General features: G+C 36.2%; 1 protein-coding gene across 29 annotated transcripts in view; it reads left to right on the forward strand.

Annotated features, from left to right (window-relative positions):
* LOC120418991 (glucose transporter type 1) overlaps positions 1-23,621 on the forward strand; it is a 443,089-nt gene that overhangs the window by 319,708 nt on the left and 99,760 nt on the right. For 28 of the 29 annotated variants that reach the window (XM_039581540.2, XM_039581537.2, XM_039581541.2 and 25 more), the window contains 3 exons: positions 3,355-3,520; positions 20,494-20,631; positions 21,011-21,267. In XM_039581540.2, the coding sequence (XP_039437474.1) occupies positions 3,355-3,520; positions 20,494-20,631; positions 21,011-21,267 (561 nt within the window). The remainder of the gene's footprint in view (positions 1-3,354; positions 3,521-20,493; positions 20,632-21,010; positions 21,268-23,621) is intronic. The other variant, XM_039581563.2, reaches the window with a different exon arrangement.

Genomic DNA, 23,621 nt, shown 5'->3' on the forward strand with positions numbered 1-23,621 from the left:
GCTGTTTTCGTGGGGAATTGCTGTATTTATTTATCTTTTCTTCATTCGACTTGTCACATACAAATTGGATCGCAGTAATTTTTTTTTTATAAAATCTTATTTTTGGGTGAAAAAATTCCATTTTTGGAGCATTGGGACAAGTTAGTCGAATTTCATTTGGCAGTGTTGCCATATTTTTTTTAAATCATGTTTTTTGAAAAAAAATATTTTAAAACAAAAAAATATGTGGCTCTATTCTTGGATTTAAAATAAAACTTGAAATTGAAAAGTAGTTTACACCAATTCAAAATCTTTTAACGTTTTCGAATGTTTTTTGTTGTTGCTGATGTTACTTTTTTACCTGTAAAAATCATTTCCATATCAACTTAAGACACAGATTTAAATAAAAATTAGGAGCCTTTTGTATGGACAGCTCCCAAGATTATATGAAAACTTATTTGAACTTCTTCAGTGCCGTCTACTGGAGTGATTCAGGACTACAGTCTGAATAGGAACAGTAGCGTTTAGACCAATTTAAACGTTTGAAATTTGGAAAACGATGCACTATTTTTGTTTTAAGTGTCTGTTCAATCTGAAACCAATCAAAAATAAAAAAATGATGTGCAGTAACAAGGCTAAAACTGCTGTCCCGATTGCCCCAGATGACGATAATAAAGAAAGTAAACACTTAGTTTCATCCAAGTCTAATAATACAAACAGTAAACTTCAAAAAAAAAGTGCTCATTTTTGGGAATAAATCTAGGAGGCCCGAGTATTTTTCATAATAAATTTTCTTTTTTTCAAGGGATATGCATATGGTACCCTAACAAAATTCAACAATTTACCAACTACAGTCCAGACTCGATTATCCGAAGGCCTCGGAAAAATTTCACTTCGGATAATCGAATCACGAAAAAAAAATGTTTTCGCTGTCTTATTTTTGATTGTCGAGCTTAAGTATGACCCCTAAACTACGCTAAAGTGATTTACATTTTTTTAATCCAAGATGGCGGCCAATATGGCGGTGACGAAATATTGAAAAAAATGCATTTTATTATTAAATAAGCAATCAACTATTCAAATTTGACTAAAATTGGGTCGCAGAACTCAAAAATGATGTTTAAAACAAGAAAAAGAAAAAAAAAACGAAAAAAAATTGTTCGTTATTCGGTTATCCGAAGTCTCAAACTAATCTTCGGATAATCGAACTTCGGATAATCGAACTTCGGATAATCGAACTTCGGATAATAGAAACTTCGGATAATCGAGGCTTCGGATAATCGAGTCTGGACTGTATATATTCTTCTTAGTAATATTGCCCGCTGAATTTGAATCTGCCCTTAGAAATTGCCCAATGTGTAAAAATATCGATGTTTGGGCCTTCAAAACTGCACCATTTTTCAGAAAAAAAAATTTCAATTAATTTTTTAATCTGGGCCACTATGCAGTGATTTAGTTCAAAAAATAATTTCAGATGAAATGTTTATGTTTTGATGGTTTAGGTAAAACATTTTTTTTAAATTAAATTGGGATTTTATTTTCTTATAAAAAAGATAAAAACCGTGTTTCAGCTGAGAAAAAATTTGTATAAAAAATAGTGTCTAAGAAAAGTTAAATTTCCGGAAACTTTGACAACGATGAACTTGGAAACCTTTAGAACAGCTGTTTCAAATGTGAAGGGGAAACTTGTAGCTGGATTAAAAATTATGTTTAGTATAAGAAGCAACCTCATTTTCAACCAAGTTAAAAGTTTCCCCTTTTTATTTGATACAGCTCTTCCAAAGATTCACATTTGCGAATAGCCACTTCTTTTCATAAAACTTTTATTATCTGTGATAGACTTCAACTACCCATATTCGCATAAATGTCCCATATGCAATAATAGTATGCTGAGAAAAACGCAAGGCAGATTTGTCCCTCAAATTAGGTTACATGCTTGGATTTCGTAACATTGGGCGATTTTATTAAGTCAATCGAATCAGCTTAAAAGTGATGAAAAGCATATATGGAACATTTATGTGAACATGGGCAGTTTTATGCCTTCAAAAACATAACACCTCTCCTTCCTTCCCAAATCCTCAACCTACTAATAACAACTTAGGTAGGCAAACACAACCAGCACTTGAATTTAATTAATTACATATTTGTCTTGTTTAAATTTTTTTGGCTGGTAGATGATGTTATTAATATTTGAAATTGGCAATCGGATAGAGAAAACAATATGAATTTAGACAGATTACCGAGAGAAAGAGCAATCCTTCTTCCTTCTTTATTTTTGGAATTACGATTTGTAACGCTACGTGTGTATGTGCAGTTTTGACGGCATAAAAAAACACATCCTAGAATCGCGCGCAATCTCATCATAGCTACGACACTACGAGCGACTAGCAGCTATGAATACTAATGAGTGCCGTCGCAGACAAGAGTATAGTAGCTTGAGGAAAAAGACCATTTTTTTCTTACAGGGAACAGTCGTCAATTTGAATGTTTTCTCTGATTATTTTTATTCCTTCTCGAGTACTCCTCTTTATTGCACTTGTTATCACACTTGTTTGGCTAGAGATAGAATAGGAGAAGTTTGTTCTTTCTTTCCAGACTCATGATTTAGGCACAATCCCCTTCTATTTTTCCTTTCCCCTACACCTCCATCTCCACCCATAACAAACACATCTTCGAACGAACGGAAGAAAAAAAATCATGAATTTGAAATTGAAACCGATTACAAACATGCGTTTCGCACTTTCGACTCCATCTCATGCATACTTTAAGGCGAATCTTTTCCATGTGACGAAAATGCATCTTGCCTACTTTTAGAGGGAAGGGCATTTCACTGCGATGAGCACCATCTTGTTGTAAATTCGTTCATTTAGATTTGGTTCAAATAGTAAAGCTTTGTAGAGTTATTTTCTTTTAGTTTCACCCACGCAAATGAAACAACTATGACAGTAATCATTTGCATTTACACACACTGATCGAACGTATAATTACTGCATTAGCCGGCTTAGTTTATAGAATCGTTTCAAATCGCTCCAACTGACCAGTTTCATGCTCCTTTCGCATAATTTGTGTGCATCTCTATTTTCTTGAACAACAATAAAATAAAACACCACAAAATATTGCCACGTCAAAAGTATGCGCCTTGTTCCCAGTTCGCTCAATTATTCAGCCCGGCCGGAACGCTCTGTTGTCATCTGTTTTCTCTATTTCCATCAAACCGTAGCAAACGTCCCATCCCCAAAATTTACTCACTTCAATCGATTGCCCGTACAGTAAAACCACCATAGTTTTTAACATTATCGTGCCCAATTTAGTACTAATCAAGTTCAATAACTGTTTAAACTTTTTTCCCTCTCACCAATAAATCACATTCCACAGACTGCAGAAGCAGGTCAGCGTGATGAGTATGAACCTTTCGGCGAAGCTGGACGATCTGCAGCGGGGTGACCGGCACCTGGAGACGACGGTCGCCCTCTGCGAGATCCGGACGCAGCTGCAGGAGCTCACCAAGTCGGTGGAGAGCTGCCAGTCCGAGGTGTCGGAGGTGAGTTGAAGTTCGATGTGAAGGTTTATTTATATTTTTTTAATAATTATTGAAAACAAAAAAAACAGTTACGCAAATCTTGAGAATGTAATTTTATGTAATTGTAATATTTGATGTTTTAAGATTCGAGATGTCCTTGAATTGTTTTAAGTTCTGCACGGAAAACAATCCTTCACTGAAATAAGAAAGAAGTACCAAATTACTAAATTCTAGGAATTTTGCTCCTTTCCTTATTTAGTAATTGGGTTTTTTGGATTATTCAATAAGAAAAGGAGGCAAAATCACTAGAATTTAGGAATCTGGTATTTTTTTATTTCAGTGTTGAGTCAAAAACATTTCAATTGGGTCCTATAATAAAGCTTAAATTGTTGGGGACCATCCACAAACCACGTGAACAATTGTCCATACAAAATAAATCTTTTTTGTATTGAGTGTGGATAATCGCAAACCCTCCCCCCCCCTTAAAGTGACCACATGGTTTATGGATGGTCCCCTGATAAAATTTACAACGATAAAGCTTATTTTTCTGAGTACAATGTACGACCACAAAAGATTTTTAAATTCATTTTCAAAAATTAACTTTGCGGCCTTTCTTGACAGAAAGTACCTTACTTGACAGCTTGTTCCAATGGGACCATATTTGATCCATTTCAAAATACTGTTCTTACATTTTTTTTAAATTAAACTATAAAACTAACTTCATCCACCTATGTGGTTGGTGCCTTTTTCACTCAATGGGTGATATGTGATATGTGGATCTGGTACGTTTCGCCGAATGTCGTTTCGCCGACGGTCATTTCGCCGAATGTCGTTTCGCCGAATGGTACGTTTCGCCGAAAGTCATTTCGCCGAATGGACGTTTCGCCGAATTGAATAAAAATTAACTTTTTTGTATAATTTATGCTATTTGTTCGCTGCAGTGCCATCTTGTAATTCACTCATGCAAACTTGAGAAGGAGTGGCAAGATAATAATATAATAATTTAAAAAAGTAAAGAACGTCTCATGTTTCAAAGAATGCATAAACTCACAGAAATAATACAAATAATTTGCTTAAAAAATTAAGAATGCAAAAACTAACAGAAATTTTTCTAAATGTTATGCTAAAAATCAAAATAACTGCTCATGTTTGAAAGAATGCAAAACCTCCCAAAAATTATAAAAATAATATACTTGAAAAACTAATAATGCATAAACTCACCGAAATATTTGAAAAGTATGCCAAAAATATAGAATGCAAAAACTGACAGCAATTTTGCAAAATGTTGTGCTGAAAACCAAAAGAACTGCTCATGTTTGAAAGAATGAAAAACTCATAAAAATTATACAAATAATTTGCTTAAAAAACAAAGAATGCAAAAACTTACAGAAATTTTTCAAAATGTTATGCTAAAAATCAAAAGAACTGCTCATGTTTGAAAGAATGCAAAACCTCCCAAAAATTATAGAAATAATATGCTTAAAAACTAATAATGCATAAACTCACCGAAATATTTGAAAAGTATGCCAAAAATATAGAATGCAAAAACTAACAGCAATTTTGCAAAATGTTGTGCTGAAAACCAAAAGAACTGCTCATGTTTGAAAGAATGCGAAAACTCCCAAAAATTATACAAATAATTTGCTTGAAAAACAAAGAATGCAAAAACAAACAGAAATAATCTAAATTATAAGCAGCCAATTAAAAGAACTGCTCATGTTTGAAAGAATGCAAAAACTCACAAAAATTATAAAAATAATTTGCTTAAAAAACAAAGAATGCAAAAACAAACAGAAATATTCAAAATTATAAGCAGAAAATAAAAGAACTGTTCATGTTTGAAAGAATGCAAAAACTCTCATAAATAATTTAAAAAATATGCTCAGTAAACAAAGAATGCAAAAACTACCGGCATTTTTTCAAAATGTTATGCTGAAAATCAAAAGAACTGCTCATGTTGGAAAGAATACAAAAACTTACAAAAATTATACAAATAATATGCTTAAAAAACAAAGAATGCAAAAACTAACAGAAATTTATCAAAATTATAAGCAGAAAATTAAAAGAACTGCTCATGGTTAACAGAACGCAAAAACTCACAGAAATAATTCAAATGATATATTAAAACAAGAATGCAAAAAACTAACAGAAATTAATGCAAAAACTCACAGAAATTGTATGCTGAAATTAAATAACTGCTTAAGTTTGAAAGAATGCAAAAACTCGCAGATTTTTTTTCAACTAGATTATTTTTTAAGCGATTGTTTATGCATATAATAATGCATAAACTTATAAAAATAACATACTAAGAAACAAAAAAATATTTTTTTAAAAAAGATTGCAAAATCACCTTTTAGGGACATTATACTTTTTCAAAATATTTTAATACAATTTGTGTCCATTTTATATATTTATTATACGATTATTTGTCAATTCGGCGAAACGTCCCATTCGGCGAAACGTCCCATGCGGCGAAACGACATTCGGCGAAATGACCTTCGGCGAAATGACCGTCGGCGAAACGACATTCGGCGAAATGTCCCGCACCCGTGATATGAAGGCTTAGTGATTTTTCACGCTGAAAAAATGCCATTTTCACGGGGACCACTACCCGAAAACACAAAATTTGCTTAAATGCTTAAATAACTTATAAAATCTTAGGTTAAATAACCGAAAAGATTTTTGTAAACTTAATTATATATAAAACATCCAAGCTAAGTGATTTTTAGGCAGAAAACTTCCAGTTTTCACGGGAATCATTAAATCAAATCTTTAAAATTCGTGGGAATTTTATGGGACAAAGAAAAAAATAAATAAAAAATACCAGAAAAGGGTTGATTTTTTAAAATTAACATAATATTTTTAAGCCCAAGTCATTCATTCCTGTATAATCCGAATTTGAATCTTCCATTTTCTTTTGGAATTTTACGGTTAAAAATGACATGGCGAACAAATTATATTACAAGGAATTAACTTAGCATACTAAAAAAAATACTAGGAAAACTCTTTGCTGATTTTCATCAAACCAAATCTGAAAGTGACAATGAAGGCAGAAAAAAATTGTTTCCAGTCAATTGCACTTCCATTTAAACGACACATTTCAAAGAAATTAGGACACATTATTTTGTCCATGAAAACAAAATTAAATAAAAATATCAAATATATAGCATTTTATTTTAAGCAAAAAGTATCTATTGTACAATAAATACAAATTATCAACAAAGCCTTAGAAAATCTAGATGCGCTCAAAATTTGAGAAAAGCTTAAAAGTGCCAAATTAAATTGAAAACGGTAAAAAACTAAATTTCTGCAATCGTTGTACTCATTTATATTTCAATGAAAATGTATACCTTTAGTATGCTTTTCTTTGATTCCCCACTAATTTTTAAGGACAATTTTGCAGGCTGGTAGGAGACAAAAACATTTAAAACAAATGCATTAGGCTAACTGCAATCTTACTCTCCTTGACGATTCCGAATATAAAGTATGTTTTTATATTACAATTACATTATTTTTTACTTCGATTAGGTATTCAATGCTTTCATTTCTTATTAAATGTTTTAACAACTCTATTTCAATAAATGAGTGCCTATAAACTATAAGAGTTCAATTCAAGAGTTCAAAATTCACGTATTCAACTGAAAACTTATCAAATTAACACTTGAAATCTTTGTGGATAAAATATTTGGTATTTTTGTGCATTGATTTTCGAAGATCCATGAATTTCACGGAAATTGTGGAATTTCACGAATTTCACGCTGTCCACGAAATCGTGAAAATTCACTAACCCTAGTGAAATGACACTAATTTCGTCTAATTTTGTTTAGAAAAAATAATAATAAAAAAACACTCATATCACTGAAGGGCTCATAACTTAAGACAGGGTCAGGGATGCCACATGGTTTTTAAAAATGTCTGTAAAGAAGTCTGTGTATGTCTGTGCATTTGATCCAAATTAAAATATATGAATTTACATTCATACGATTCCATCAGACATTGCGTTTTTAAGCATTAGAAGACTAACAAAATAAGTTTCGGTTGGTATTTTTACAAAATATTAATTTAATGAAGTTTTTTAAAAGTCTGTGCACCTCAAAAAATGTATGACACAAGCTCAAATGTCTGTGAAACACAGACAAATCTGTGGCTCTGGTATCATTGGATAGGGTTGCAAGATCTTCAATGTTTTGAACTCGTTGGAAAGTTCTTTTGATTACCTAACCAACGGTGGGTCGGATGATCGGTCGGTCATAGTTTACATGCATTTAAGTGAGTTCCGGCCTCAAGAAAGCACATACATATCACTTAAGTGGGCATAACTTGAGACAGGGATGCCAGATTTTCTATGTTTTGGTCTATAGACATTAGATCTAATCTAGAGTTTTTTTTTTTTGAGAAGGTTCTATAAGCTGTTGTGTTTCATATGTTTATATGACCTATTAAAAAAAAACTGTAGTTATGTTTTTTTTACCTTTAGTCTTACATCCACTGAACAACAACAATTCACTGAATAATTCTGTAGTGTTGAGCATTTTTTTTTATTCGGATGAAACTCTACCATCGATTTCTTTTGTTTAAATGGGCCATTTCGCATCATTGGTTTCATTGGTCTATGCAATAGGGTAGAGGACCCAGTTTTCGTCCGGCTCAAGTTTTCACCTACCTACTGGATATAATCTGTATTTAGCTAACTTATACCATTTTTTTGGTTTAATTTATTATGCAGGTTTACATATGCATTCATTTCTAGCTTTAATTGAAATATTCCTAGTGAATTTCTAGTGTATATTATGCTTTTATAAGCATTTCAAAAAAAAACCCTTATTGCAGCCGCCATATTTTTGTCAATTTCGACTACAGCGGGTATTAATGTTTATGAGGGAACTAACTCATTTTGTCCGAAAATAATGTATGTGAATAATTCATTGCTTCACTACATGTATAAATTTCATGAAAAAATAGTGATTTTCCTTTTTTAAAAGTTTACCAAAGGTTATTTCAATAAAATAAAGTGGGCGATTTCTGGGATCCAATTTTCGCCCAGGCCGAAATCTAGTATTGTGTTTTCAGATTTTATCTAGAACCAGTTTTCGTTTACCATAAAAACTTATCTAATCGCAGCAAAATGCGCTAGAAAATATATTGGATCAATCCAGATTATTTTTAAAGGTTAATTAATCATTTTATTTTATTTCATTCATTAGGGTGTTTTGATAAAAACATCAGTTCAAAAATAGCATAGCATAGCATAGCATTGGTGTCTGCTCGTAGTTGCTACTCTGTTATTGACCAGGACCTGCAAGAATTGCTCCGTGTACCACAGATCAAGAGTAGGAACCAATCATCACCACTTCGCAACTTTCAAATGTCCCTATCATGCTAGCCAATCACAGCGCCGGCCACGACCAGTGGTAAGACACGGGGAAGTGGATAGGAATTTTAGTCCGATACTTGAGTGATGAAGACCGCTAAATCGGCTGCGTCTTCGACAAAGTATCACGTGAGGTTTGAGGGTGTTAGTAAGATGGGTGTGAAGCCAGGATTCACCGTGGTAAGTGATGCGGCCGGTCAAATCTATTTATAGTCCTTAATTCTTCGTATGTTCTTGGATTCATTTTGGAAGCTTTCCAATTCGGTTCACCAAGCTTTTTTTTTTTTGTGGTGAATTCTGGTCGTGTTGAAAGTTCAATATTCGCCTAACGAGTATGCAACCAGTAAAGTTCTTAAATTCAACTTGCATTCAATATTGCATGTCCTGTTCTTAGGTTCACATTCCAATCAAGTTTCTTGGATTCTTATAGCATTCTTAATCCTCGTAGTCAACTAAACCTCGATGGTCTGGTGGTTAGCATTTTTGTCTGCTGACCCAAAGAACGGGGGATCGAACCCCGCCGCGAGCTAATGAATTTTTCGTTCATATTCAAGTGTTCAGAATTCCTTCTTTCCATAATTTATCGATAGGAGCAGATGGGAATCGAACCCAGAACCTTCCGCTTTCAAAGCGAACAGCGTAACCATTCAGCCACGCCTACTCCTTAATAAAAACATCAGTTCAAAAACTAACCTAAAGTCAGATATGGGACACCTCGTTCAAACGTGTTAAGAGTTTACTGGTACATAGGAGAACAAATTGAGCAAAGGAGGGAAAAGTAGTTACACAATATCCTTCAAAATAGCACATGTGAATTAATATTTTTATCTAAGAGGTATCGAAGTTTTCTATTGATTCAATTCGGGAGCGAATGACACATTGGGTTAAAATTCCCCTAATAAAATCAACAACAACATGGAGCTAATTGTAATTGTGTGCCCTTATCTTGGGTGAATAGGGACACAAGAGTTCTATCAGGAATTTTGTTTTAGTCATATTTTTTTTAATGAGTGAGAGCATGTTTTGGTTTTAGATAGAATAGACAGAGAACCTCAAAATTAGTAGGATATCTGTAAAAAAAACTCCTAGGGTTATTGAACCTCATTTTATATTACGACAAAATTGTGCACATCAATGAAATTGCGCTTCGGGATCATGTTGTGTATCAATAGGAGACCATATTTGCTAAACTTTGTGTCATCATTTCATTTGATTTCTTGAATTTTTGTCGTGGGCGAAAACTGGTTCCAAGGGTGGGCGAAAATTGGATTTAGGGGGGCGAAAATAGGCACTGCAGAGCAATTTATTAAAACGCAAAATTCAACAAAAATTAAGACCGTTGCAAATATTTTTTAAGAGTATATCCCCCCCCCCCCCTTCAAAATTGGTCTGAAAATCAGAGGGCAAAAAAAATATTTTTCCAAAAAACTTCAAAATTTCCATGAAAATAGAAGTCTAATCAACTAACAACAATCTAAAATGCATTTTCTGCAATGATAATCATCTGGGTGCTAAACTGCCCCTGATCGCATAAATGTCCCATATGCATTTTCATCGATTTCGAGTTATTGATGCAGTTTGGTTCAAAATTGTGTGCTCTTTCAAAAGAGCCTATAACATCCAATACTTTGTTCTAGAAATCAAGAGGAAATCCAGTTTTTTCGTGAAAACTTAACACGTAGCCTTATGTATGGGACAAACTTCAAATGCGTTTTTCTCAGCTTGCTGTTTTTGCATATGGGACATTTATGCGAACATGGGCAGTAAATAGTGGTTCGCAAAACGGCCTCAATTTTGAACTGTCAAAGTGGAACCAATTTACTGTTCGCCAAAAGTAGAAAGTATTGTTATCGATCATTAAAATAGTAGTTTATGCAACAAGTTGCAAAAAGAGGATTTTTTCAGCACGAGTCGTACATTTATCCAACGAGGTTCACCGAGTTGGATAAATACAACGAGTGATGAAAAAATCAAGTTTTGCAACGAGTTCCATACAACATTTTTTGCAATTCCGAAAACACCCTTTGGACAGAATTATAGGACAAATGTCCATGCATTGAGTCAATGAATCGTTCAAATCAAAATTTTTTTGAAAAGTATAACTTTTCCTAACAAGTGCTGAAAAGTTCAACTTTTCAGCATCCATTTCAGTGCTGAAAAGTAGAACTTTTCAGCATTTGTTTTGAAAAGGGTTACTATTCGATTCTGTTATTTTTGGTACAGAAAAGTAGGCTGTTTCGTCGTTCAAGAATGACAGGAAAAGTAAGTAGTTTCACGACGGAATTGCAAAAATTGTTTTTTTTTTTTTTGCTAGAGTGAAAAATGTGTGGTTTTTGAGGACCTAGAGTTGAAGTCAAGAAATCTTAAGAAAGTTGAAAGCGAGATCGTCATTTTTTATAATTATGAATTGAAGTTGTTTATGGAGACGATGCGTTTGTATCCATCCAAAAGCTGTCTTTATTGTTTGATTCCGTTTGAAAACCTGGTTTAGTGAAAATCTTCTCTGTTTGTTAGATCAGCTTCGCTAGAATTAGCAGCAAGAGCTGCAGGATTTCAAAATCACACAGGGAATTCGCAGAATGACACTCTTGCCGCAGTTCTTCGTCACCCGTAAAAAAGAAAAATCTATTCTAACCGACCGAAACGTGACAATTTTCCAGCAAAAAATTCCAAAAACTATGCAAAATAAAATTGTACTACTTATTATAAAACAGCTCATTTACCAGTAAGAAAAAAGTCATGCAAAATTTTCATGTAAATGGTTTTCATCACATTCATATCGAATTAAATCTAAAGGGTCATTATTATGATGTTCATGGCATTTATCGACCTCCTAGTTATGATTTCAATGTTTTTAGTGACTATTTGGAAAATATTATGAACTCAACTAAACCCAACCATTTTTGCTTGATTACTGGTGATATTAACGTCCCAGTCAATCATGCCAATTTGAATACAGTCACGAAATACAAAATGTTACTAGAATCATTTAGTTTTATAACTACAAACACATACGCAACCAGACCAGCCAGTGCCAATATACTTGATCATGTGATTTCTAAACTGAATGACGTTAGCCGGATTAGAAATGATACAATTGATTTTCCGGGTAACATAATTGAAAAAGTGTATTGTTTTAAATACTTGGGAATTCTATTTGATCCTGTGTTGTCCTGGATTAACCACATTAACTTAATTGAAAAACGTGTTTCGTCGTACATTGGAATTTTGTGGAGGGTAAGGATATTTGTTCCATCAAAAACGCTGTTAACATATTATTATGCCTACATCCACTCTCAAATAAATTACCTAATTTCTGTATGGGGACATACAGCTAGTTCTCATTTATTAAAGTTACAAACCTTACAAAACCGATGCCTGAAAATTATTTTCAAAAAACCAATACTTTATTCAACTCATGAACTTTACTCTGATAATTGTCATAACATATTACCACTAGCCTTTCTCTGTGAAAAACAGACATTACTTTTTGTCCATGATGTACTTAACAATCCTATATTTCACCACACCATAGAATTTACAAATTCGAATCTGTCACGAAGAACCCGCCAATCGAATAACATTCTAAGCATTAGAGCAGTTACAACACGTGGCCAAAAACGAATCAAGTTTACAGGACCTACGCTATACACCATATTCTTGATTTACACAACGAAATGGGGGTGTTTAATTCGAGAATCGTTTAAAAAAAGAATGTCCATGACTTAAATTGAGAATATGACTTAAATTAAGAATCTTTGGGATTTCGTAATTTATCGGAGAATTTTCAAAATGTATCAATAGTATTTTGTTTAGTCATGTTATAAAAACATTTTAGCATGGATTTGGAACACCTGGGATGTTCTAGTCCATCCGAAACTTCCGGAAATTTTGTGCAGCAGGCTAACCGAAGAAACAAATTGAAACTTCAAAATTTTGACAACGGATCCTACCCAGAGTGCTTCAGTGAGTGCGGTAGGCTACAGTGCATTGTTGTAACAACTTATTGGGATGATCTGGGACATCCAAGGACTCCCTGGAGTTAAGATCTGTGGGTCTACCGCTGCAACAAGCAAGAGGTCGACGGATTTTGACCCCGGAACATATCCGCATAGCTTCAGTGAGTATGGTAGACTACTTTGCTGATGTGTAGGGATGTCCTGGGTCATCCAAGGACTCCCTGGAGTTAAGATCTGCGGGACTACCACCGTAACAAGCAAGAGGTCGACGGATTTTGACCCCGGAATATACCCGCATAGCTTCAGTGAGTATGGTAGACTACTTTGCTGTTGTGTTGAGATGTACTGGGTCATTCAAGGACTCCCTGGAGTTAAGATCTGTGGGTCTTCTACCGTAACAAGCAAGAGGTCGACGGATTTTGACCCCGTAACATATCCGCATAGCTTCAGTGAGTATGGTAGACTACTTTGTTGATGTGTAGGGATGTCCTGGGTCATCCAAGGACTCCCTGGAGTTAAGATCTGCGGGTCTACCACCGTAACAAGTAAGAGGTCGACGGATTTTGACTCCGGAATATAACCGCATAGCTTCAGTGAGCATGGTAGACTACTTTGCTGATGAGTAGGAATGTCCTGGGTCATCCAAGGACTCCCTGGAGTTAAGATCTGTGGGTCTACCACCGTAACAAGCAAGAGGTCGACGGATTTTGACCCCGGAATATACCCGCATAGCTTCAGAGCGTATGGTAGACTACATTGCTGATGTTCTAGGATGTACTAGGTCGTCCAAGGATTCCCTGATGTTAAGATCTGAGGGTCTACCGCCGTAACAAGCCAGAGGTCGACGGTTTTTGACCCCGGGACTCACTCGCATAGCTTCAGTGAGTATGATAGACTAATTTGCTGATGTGTTGAGATGTTCTGGGTCATTCAAGGACTCCCTGGAGTTAAGATCTGTGGGTCTACTACCATAACAAGCAAGAGGTCGACGGATTTTGACCCCGTAACATATCCGCATAGCTTCAGTGAGTATGGTAGACTACTTTGTTGATGTGTAGGGATGTCCTGGGTCATCCAAGGACTCCCTGGAGTTAAGATCTGCGGGTCTACCACCGTAACAAGTAAGAGGTCGACGGATTTTGACTCCGGAATATAACCGCATAGCTTCAGTGAGCATGGTAGACTACTTTGCTGATGAGTAGGAATGTCCTGGGTCATCCAAGGACTCCCTGGAGTTAAGATCTGTGGGTCTACCACCGTAACAAGCAAGAGGTCGACGGATTTTGACCCCGGAATATACCCGCATAGCTTCAGAGCGTATGGTAGACTACATTGCTGATGTTCTAGGATGTACTAGGTCGTCCAAGGATTCCCTGATGTTAAGATCTGAGGGTCTACCGCCGTAACAAGCCAGAGGTCGACGGTTTTTGACCCCGGGACTCACTCGCATAGCTTCAGTGAGTATGATAGACTAATTTGCTGATGTGTTGAGATGTTCTGGGTCATTCAAGGACTCCCTGGAGTTAAGATCTGTGGGTCTACTACCATAACAAGCAAGAGGTCGACGGATTTTGACCCCGTAACATATCCGCATAGCTTCAGTGAGTATGGTAGACTACTTTGTTGATGTGTAGGGATGTCCTGGGTCATCCAAGGACTCCCTGGAGTTAAGATCTGCGGGTCTACCACCGTAACAAGTAAGAGGTCGACGGATTTTGACTCCGGAATATAACCGCATAGCTTCAGTGAGCATGGTAGACTACTTTGCTGATGAGTAGGAATGTCCTGGGTCATCCAAGGACTCCCTGGAGTTAAGATCTGTGGGTCTACCACCGTAACAAGCAAGAGGTCGACGGATTTTGACCCCGGAATATACCCGCATAGCTTCAGAGCGTATGGTAGACTACATTGCTGATGTTCTAGGATGTACTAGGTCGTCCAAGGATTCCCTGATGTTAAGATCTGAGGGTCTACCGCCGTAACAAGCCAGAGGTCGACGGTTTTTGACCCCGGGACTCACTCGCATAGCTTCAGTGAGTATGATAGACTAATTTGCTGATGTGTTGAGATGTTCTGGGTCATCCAAGGACTCCCTGGAGATATGATAGACCACCAGATCTTAACTCCAGGGAGTCCTTGGATGACCCAAGTCAGCCCAACACATTAGCAAAGTTGTCTACCATACGCTCTGTAGCTATGCCGGTATGTCCCGGGGTCAAAATCCGTCGACCTCTTGCTTGTTACGGTGGTAGACCCACAGATCTTAACTCCAGGGAGTCCTTTGATGATCCAGTACATCCCAACATATCAGCAAAGTAGTCTACCATACTCACTGAAGCTATGCGGATATGTTCCGGGGTCAAAATCCGTCGACCTCTTGCTTGTTACGGTGGTAGACCCACAGATCTTAACTCCAGGGAGTCCTTGGATGACCCAGTACATCTCAACACATCAGCAAAGTAGTCTACCATACTCACTGAAGCTATGCGGATATGTTCCGGGGTCAAAATCCGTCGACCTCTTGCTTGTTACGGTGGTAGACCCACAGATCTTAACTCCAGGGAGTCCTTGGATGACCCAGGACATCCCTACACATCAGCAAAGTAGTCTACCATACTCACTGAAGCTATGCGGATATGTTCCGGGGTCAAAATCCGTCGACCTCTTGCTTGTTACGGTGGTAGACCCACAGATCTTAACTCCAGGGAGTCCTTGGATGACCCAGGACATCCCTACACATCAGCAAAGTAGTCTACCATACTCACTGAAGCTATGCGGATATGTTACGGGGTCAAAATCCGTCGACCTCTTGCTTGTTACGGTGGTAGACCCACAGATCTTAACTCCAGGGAGTCCTTGGATGACCCAGGACATCCCTACACATCAGCAAAGTAGTCTACCATACTCACTGAAGCTATGCGGATATGTTCCGGGGTCAAAATCCGTCGACCTCTTGCTTGTTGCAGCGGTAGACCCACAGATCTTAACTCCAGGGAGTCCTTGGATGACCCAGGACATCCCTACACATCAGCAAAGTAGTCTACCATACTCACTGAAGCTATGCGGATATGTTCCGGGGTCAAAATCCGTCGACCTCTTGCTTGTTACGGAGGTAGACCCACAGATCTTAACTCCAGGGAGTCCTTGGATGACCCAGGACATCCCTACACATCAGCAAAGTAGTCTACCATACTCACTGAAGCTATGCGGATATGTTCCGGGGTCAAAATCCGTCGACCTCTTGCTTGTTGCAGCGGTAGACCCACAGATCTTAACTCCAGGGAGTCCTTGGATGTCCCAGATCATCCCAATAAGTTGTTACAACAATGCACTGTAGCCTACCGCACTCACTGAAGCACTCTGGGTAGGATCCGTTGTCAAAATTTTGAAGTTTCAACTTGTTTCTTCGGTTAGCCTGCTGCACAAAATTTTCGGAAGTTTCGGATGGACTAGATCATCCCAGGTGTTCCAAAACCATGCTCAAATGTTTTTATAACATAACTAAACCAAATACAATTGATACATGATGAAAATTCTCCGACAAATTACAAAATCCCAAAGATTCTTAATTTAAGTCATATTCTCAATTTAAGTCATGGACATTCTCATTTTAAGTCATGACTTAAAAAAAGTTGCGTAAATCGAGAATCGTTTAAAAAAAGGTGACTTAAAAAAAGAATATGGTGTATAATTCACTTCCAAGCAATTTGCAATTAGTACATAACCGCTCCACTTTTAATGCAAAAATCAAAGAATATTTTAAACAAAAACTCAACGAACTATTTAATTAAACAATTTAGTTTTAAGTAATCACTCGTCAATGTTAGCTTTTAAATAATAAATTTTAATTTCGTGGATCCCTTAAAAGGAAGACTCTTCCACTGGGATACCATCCTTGTAGTTTAACTCACCGCACATCTAATTAGTCCTTGGCTCAATTTTTATTTTTAATTTTCTTGTTTATGTGTGTACGAGCTAAGGATAGTTTGCGTCCACTACCAGGAAGTTCATAGAGCTTTTTGGTGTGGGGGAGTGTGGTGGGCCATTAAAAAAAAAAAAAAAAAAAGAAAAAAAAAATGCTTGTGCTTGAACAGACTCCTACTTTGTAAATGTAAACAAAGTGGGATCATTCGAAAATCACGTTACGCATTCTCTCTATTCAGCACCCAGATAATCATATTTAGCATGTTTGGGCTTGTTTAAAAATGTTTTGAATTTTTATGAAATTGCAATGTACAGCACCGCAAAAAAAATATTATATACCCCCCCCCCCCCCCCCCCCTCGACGTTGGTTAGAGTCGAGGGACATAAACTTCAAAAAATATTTGCAACGGCCTAACTTGTAAATGATAAAAACCTTGTGGAAACTTAAAACCAAATAGTTTATCATCGTTCTACAACAAATAGAACCGAAAACCATAAATTGTCATTAAATTCTTCTCAAATTTCTAAGATTTCCACGACAAAGTGGGCGATTTCTGGGTCCTCTACCCTAGTATTATAAAAAAAATTAAAATCTTTTTCTCGAGCAGGATTTTTGTGATCGATTTGATGTCTTCGGCAAAATTTTAGGGTACGATCAGGAATGTAAAAAATGGTTACACGGAATGTAAAAAATGGAAAAACACGGCAAACAAACTTTACTTCTCCTTCGAATTTGTTTTAATTTTATTTTTCGATAAAAAATTACTTGGACTTAAAGTTCCCACTTTTGATCTGTTAGACGAACTGTTTTTTTATTTTTGTGAAGTATTGAAAATACAGTGGACTCTCTCGTTGTCGATATTGAAGGGACCGTCGAGAGCGGAAGTCCAGTCCACTGTACTTTCCAAAAACTTTCAAAAATTCAAATGTTTGGTTGATGAGATATGAGTTTTTGAAGAATGAAAATTATGAAAAAAAAAACATTACTTTATCCATGATTAGGTTGTTGGTGCCTTCCTCTCACCTAAGAGGCCCTAATAAAAATAAGTTATGAATTAAAAAAAATTAAACTACCCACAGACTTTTTGTCAAGAGTATACAGACACCGCCTTTGAAGACAATGGCATCTCTCTACACGGCTTATTCGTGGCGATCAGACTCAGCCATTTGAGATTATGTTGTAAATCACCCTTTTCTGTAGTCGTCTAAATAGCTTTTTTATCAAAGCTTTTAAACGACTGAATGAAACTGTACAACTTTCAATCCCAAGCTGTTGGATCTTAAGCTTGTAATTCAGAAATAAATTTTATTAATTTTGTTGATTCCTGAAATATTTCAGCTAAAACTTTTACAACCATTAGATAATTTTATACATTTTTGGGCCTATCTAGACAATTGTAGAGCTTGTCAAAATGAACATTGTTATTCTTGAAAACTGAATTTTGGTCAATTCTATCATAAGTTATGGGCAAAAAACGATTTAAAAATGCACATTTTCAAATTTATTTGAGATTGAATTTAATGTGGTAAACAAAAAAGACTTCCGAGATATTTTCAGCTAAGGTACTCTAGAATGTGTACTAGGATGTAACAAAAATGACTTTTTGGCGGGCATTCAAGGGTTTGTTCCGGTGGGCATACTAAGCCCAAATCCAAAATATGAGCTTGATTGGACGTAACAGGAGCTGGCGCTCCGCCCTCCAATTTTAAATGGGATTTAACCCGTAATGTCAATGTCAATGTTATATATACCAAAAGATTCGCAAGGATCTGGCCTACACGCCAGTGATGTTTTTGGCAAACGCATTGGTGGCCAAAATGCCTCAAAAAGCGATATTTTTGAAAAAAAACTTTTTTTACGGGTTAAATCCCATTTAAAATTGAAGGGCGGAGCGCCAGCTCCTGTTACGTCCAATCAAGCTCATATTTTGGATTTGGGCTTAGTATGCCCACCGGAACAAACCCTTGAATGCCCGCCAAAAAGTCATTTTTGTTACACTCTAATGTGTACTTTCAGATGCTTTCAAGAGCGAGGTTAAACTGAACCACCTTTTCAAGTTATGCACATTTCAAAATGGCATCTTTTTCGTCGTATTTTGGTTATAACTTTCGTTTAAAAGGTCAGATTTTCGTTCTTGGAAGATAAGTTTTGATAAGTTCTACAATTGCCTAGAAGACACCAACATGCTACGACATAAGCCTGAGTTGATAAATTTGTCACGCTAGATTTCGGTTTCAGACCTCTGTGCAGTGAGGAAGGCAAAAATACCCCATTTGGCCTCATTTTCCAATCCGAATTTGAAAATGAAATGCTGTGTAATTTTCTAATCTTCATGAATGAAATATTTCCTGAAATTTTAATTCACGACTAACTTTTCAAAACGGCCTAACCACACGAATGTTTGTATGACCATTGACCACCCCTTGCAATTGGAAACTTGTATGGACGAATAATTAATGCAAAATTGCTTCCTTGGGCATTAATTGCCTTAAGTAACCATGGTTGTTCAACATGATTCCTTAGCATTTAGCAGCATTTCTTAGCATTAATTTACAATTTTATTTATTGGCGGGGAATGCACTTACAATTGAGTGTCGTGTGAGCAGCAGCGCCGGGAAGATGGATTTTTGTGGCGTTCTTTTTGTGCTGTATTCGTGATCGTGTTCATGTCGAATTATGTGGAAGGTGCGAAGCCGCGTTTTAGGATTCTTGTGTCTTTGTTGTTTAATTTGTGTTTCCATCTGGAGTATTAGTTTTAAAAAGCTTCCTGGAATTATTTTAAATCAAATGTCTACATGTAAATTTGTCTACTCACTATATGATTTATTTAAATGTTCATATTATTCCTTATCCTATTCCTTTCCTGTAATATACCATCTCCTCATACCATATATGATCAAACTGCTTAAATTAACGAAACTTTCTAAAACAGCATGGGAACCATCTGGAGCATTTATATTTTAAATAACTGTTTTTTTTAACAGCTTCCTGGAATCATCTTGATTGTAGTTATTATATTTATTATATTTATTTTATTTACTATATTTATTATATTTATTATTTATCATTATTACAAAACTATATGCTTATTAGATAATACACTACAGACTCACATTTACACTTACAAACATTCAAATCATTAAATACATTACGCACTCAACCATTTTCATCGGCCCGATGAAATTCCCCTAACCCCCATTCCAAACCTCCCAAAAATATTCCGTTCACTTTTAAAAGTCGCATGGGTTCCCTGCACTTTTGCCACTAGTGAACAACAAAAACATCCCCTCCCAAATCCCCACGGGACTGTATGGGCGTAGCCTTGGAGCACAGTGTGGAAATTTACGTTCTTAGATATTCTTGGTTGTACCGGGCAGCAATCAAATTGTCTAAGAATATTGAATTGACCATTGTGGCACCCCCTACAGCGTGGTGCAGACCCGTTATGCTATGCTATGCTATGCTATGGCGGGGAATGCACTTACAATAAATTCTGTCGATTGGAATGTGTTCTGGAAGCCCACATTTTTCATACCTTTAGGAAATTGAAGCATTTACTGACATCAACTTCAAAAAATGTCAAGTTGTGCTATAGATAAAAAAATTAAAAATTATTTAGCTTCATGAAAATTGTTTAGGTTCCCTGGAATAATTGAAACAAAATACTTAAATACAGCTACAATATCAGTGCTTTGTTATTAAAATCACATTTTCCCCCTTTTTTCCCCTCCCCACGCAGGTGAAACGTGATATGGTACAAATCAAGCACGAGCTCGATACGGTGCAACAGGTGAAGGAGGAAATCGAAGAGCTGCGGGAGTACGTGGACCGGCTCGAGGAGCACACACACCGCCGGAAGTTGCGCCTGCTGGAGCAAGTCAGTACACACTCCCACTCTCAAACGCATTATTTTTGTTTATTTTTTAATGCTTTTATTTTCATTCTTTTTTCAAGCTTTTCAGTTTGGCGCAGATTTAATCGGCAAAAAATGTGCTGGAATTTTCGAGCCAAAAAAAAACCGTGGAGGAAAAGTTATGTTTCGGTTCATTCTGAATTGGTTTTATCTGGGATTATTTTTGTCACGCGTACAATTCGTTGAAATTTGTAACCCTGTTTTCAGTATCGTTTACATGCCAAATAAAAGTGCCTTTTGTTGTTTGTTTCGATTTCGGTTGTTTTATTTCAATTCCTCTTCACGACGTAACCTGTAACAAATTCAACAATCTCCATTTTTTCTGAATCGATCCACCCCGCAGGGACTGACGTTCTTCCTGACGTACGCGATCTTCGCGGCCGTCCTCGGGATGCTGCAGTTCGGGTACAACACGGGCGTGATCAACGCGCCCGAGGTCAACATCGAGAACTTCATGAAGGACGTGTACAAGGACCGGTACGGCGAGGACATCAGCGAGGAGTTCATCCAGCAGCTGTACTCGGTCGCGGTGTCGATCTTCGCGATCGGCGGCATGCTCGGCGGCTTCAGCGGCGGCTGGATGGCGAACCGGTTCGGGAGGTAATTATGCGGGCCATTATATTTGCGAGGGGAGTTTTAGACGAGTCGATGGAACGTCTAGGTACTGACGTGATTAATATGACAAACATTTTGATTTGATGTGGTGTTATTTGCACTAACAATGCCATCTGTTTGGATTTAGTGTTCATTCCCGAACCACGCTATTCCATCGAATTGAGGTCACTGTTGCTGTCAGTAGCTAAATAAAGTTCGCTCATCAAATATTAGCGATACACGACGCTGAAATATTTGCATAATTTAAGCGATATAAGCACAAAACAGATAGCATAACATTGTGAAGTGTAGATTCACAACAAGCCTACCCTAATCAGACCAGGACTCGTTTCATAACAAATAATTTCATTGATACAGTAGACTCTCTCTGTGTCGATATCGTATTGGTTTGTCTGATATCTGGTATCATTAAAAAAGAGTTTTTTTTTGTTTTTGAAGCAATTTTATAGTTTTAATGGTGCACAGAAACCAAGGACGTTGTTGTCTTCTTCCTGCAACAATCGGATTGTTAAAATAGTCAAACTTTTCTGTAAATTATTTCGTTGACAGTATTTACTTCAGAGGATAAATAAAAAAAAATCGTTTCGATAGTTTCCGTAGTTTTGAAGATACCCTAACGTGTTAAACAGAAATCTTGGTGCAAAAGCTCTGGGTGATGTGCACCCTACAGAAAAGTCACTAAAATCGGATGGGGCCATGTACGCAATTTAGGTTACAGGGCTTTAATATTAGGGCGCTGCTTTGACCCTCTACCGGCCAAATTTTTTTTCATTTTTTTTTATTTTTCCCGTGTTTAGGAAGTCATTTTGAGCTACTTCTGTTCTACGAAAAACTTAACAACTCTTCATTTCGGTTTTTCTTATTTAATTTCTAGTAATTTTATTTGCAATCATCATGATTAGTTTATGTTTGTTTTTGATAGTATTTGGGTTACTCTACCACCTCCTGTCATAACCGTTTACCTTGTTAGTTTATATTTAATTATATTTTTTTTGCTTTTTTAAAATTTTCTGCAATAGAACTATTCTATTGTCATTTAAATTGTAAAAAAATGCACAGAGGCGTAGTCTAGGACATCACAAAAATTACTGCATTCTTTTTTTTTTACAAAGCATATAGGGAATGTTAGTGATAAAAACAGCCAAAGTTGACCCCAGAAAAAAAACATTTTTAAAAACATTGGAAAAGTCACATAAAACAAGTGAAACTTGCAACCCTAAATTTATCTTAAATTTTAGAAAGTTCTTCTTTCCAATGCTTTTTAAACATAAAAATTGGTTGAAAAATGGATTTAAAAACATTTCAGAAAACAATTCCAAATGAGACATGACAGTTTCAACTTCTCGGGAATAAAGAATTCAACTTTGCAAACTATTGCTAATATTTTAAAAGAGTTGTGAATCATTTTGGCCGTTGCATGAATTGGCATTAAATTGTTGTTTTAAAACAGCATCCTTCATACAACTCCCCTTTTTCAAGAAGGCTTGAATTTTTTCTCAAATGTCAATACCCCATGAAAAACTGATCAATTCGAAGGTAAAATATTGAATGAATATTTAGTATGTAAATTACTGTTAATGTGATTCTTATAACAGCCAAAATCTCAAAGAATAGGATTTTGGACATTTTTTTTAATATTTCATTGACCAAAGAAGTCATTTTGCATACAAGTCCCCATGAAATGTTGGCAATCCTCTATACAAAAAAAAACTATTGAAATATAGAGCAATTCCAGCTCAAATCAGGAATATTTCTGGTACTTTTGTACCCGACCCTCTCTGATTTCAATGAAACATTGTGTCTACAAGGCTATTTTCTCAAAAATTTTGAACGAAAAATAATCGTGACATCACCTTTAAATTTAAGTTTTAGACTTAAGAGCGAGTCCACGAGCAAAGCATGCCCATCTCGCATCGACCTCTCCAATCTGCCTGAAATTTTCAGGGGTTGTTTGTACATATATTTATTTTTTTTATATTGCATTTTTTAAGCCCTTTCAGATGCACTTTTAATTTTGAAATGATATTGAATTTTGCCAAAGTTATAGCATTTTTAAGATTTCTGACGTTTTTGAACCTTCAAACTTTGTGTCCCGATTTGCCCCACTTCCCGTTGACCTAGAGTGCTCATATTTTGGCCAGATGCTAGTTTTATGTACAAATGTACAAACAACCCCTGAAAATTTCAGGCAGATTGGTGAAATCCAAACGACGTCCCATACAAAGGGGTATGCCCTGTTCATGGACTCGCTCTTAAAAATAAAAAATCTCATAGATGTGGCGTGTATTTTTGTTTCAGTGTATTTTTTTTCAGGAAGCCCATCCAATTTCCTACAAGTT

The sequence above is a fragment of the Culex pipiens genome, chromosome 3 (assembly GCF_016801865.2).
Source record: "Culex pipiens pallens isolate TS chromosome 3, TS_CPP_V2, whole genome shotgun sequence".
Taxonomy (NCBI): Eukaryota; Metazoa; Arthropoda; class Insecta; order Diptera; family Culicidae; genus Culex; species Culex pipiens.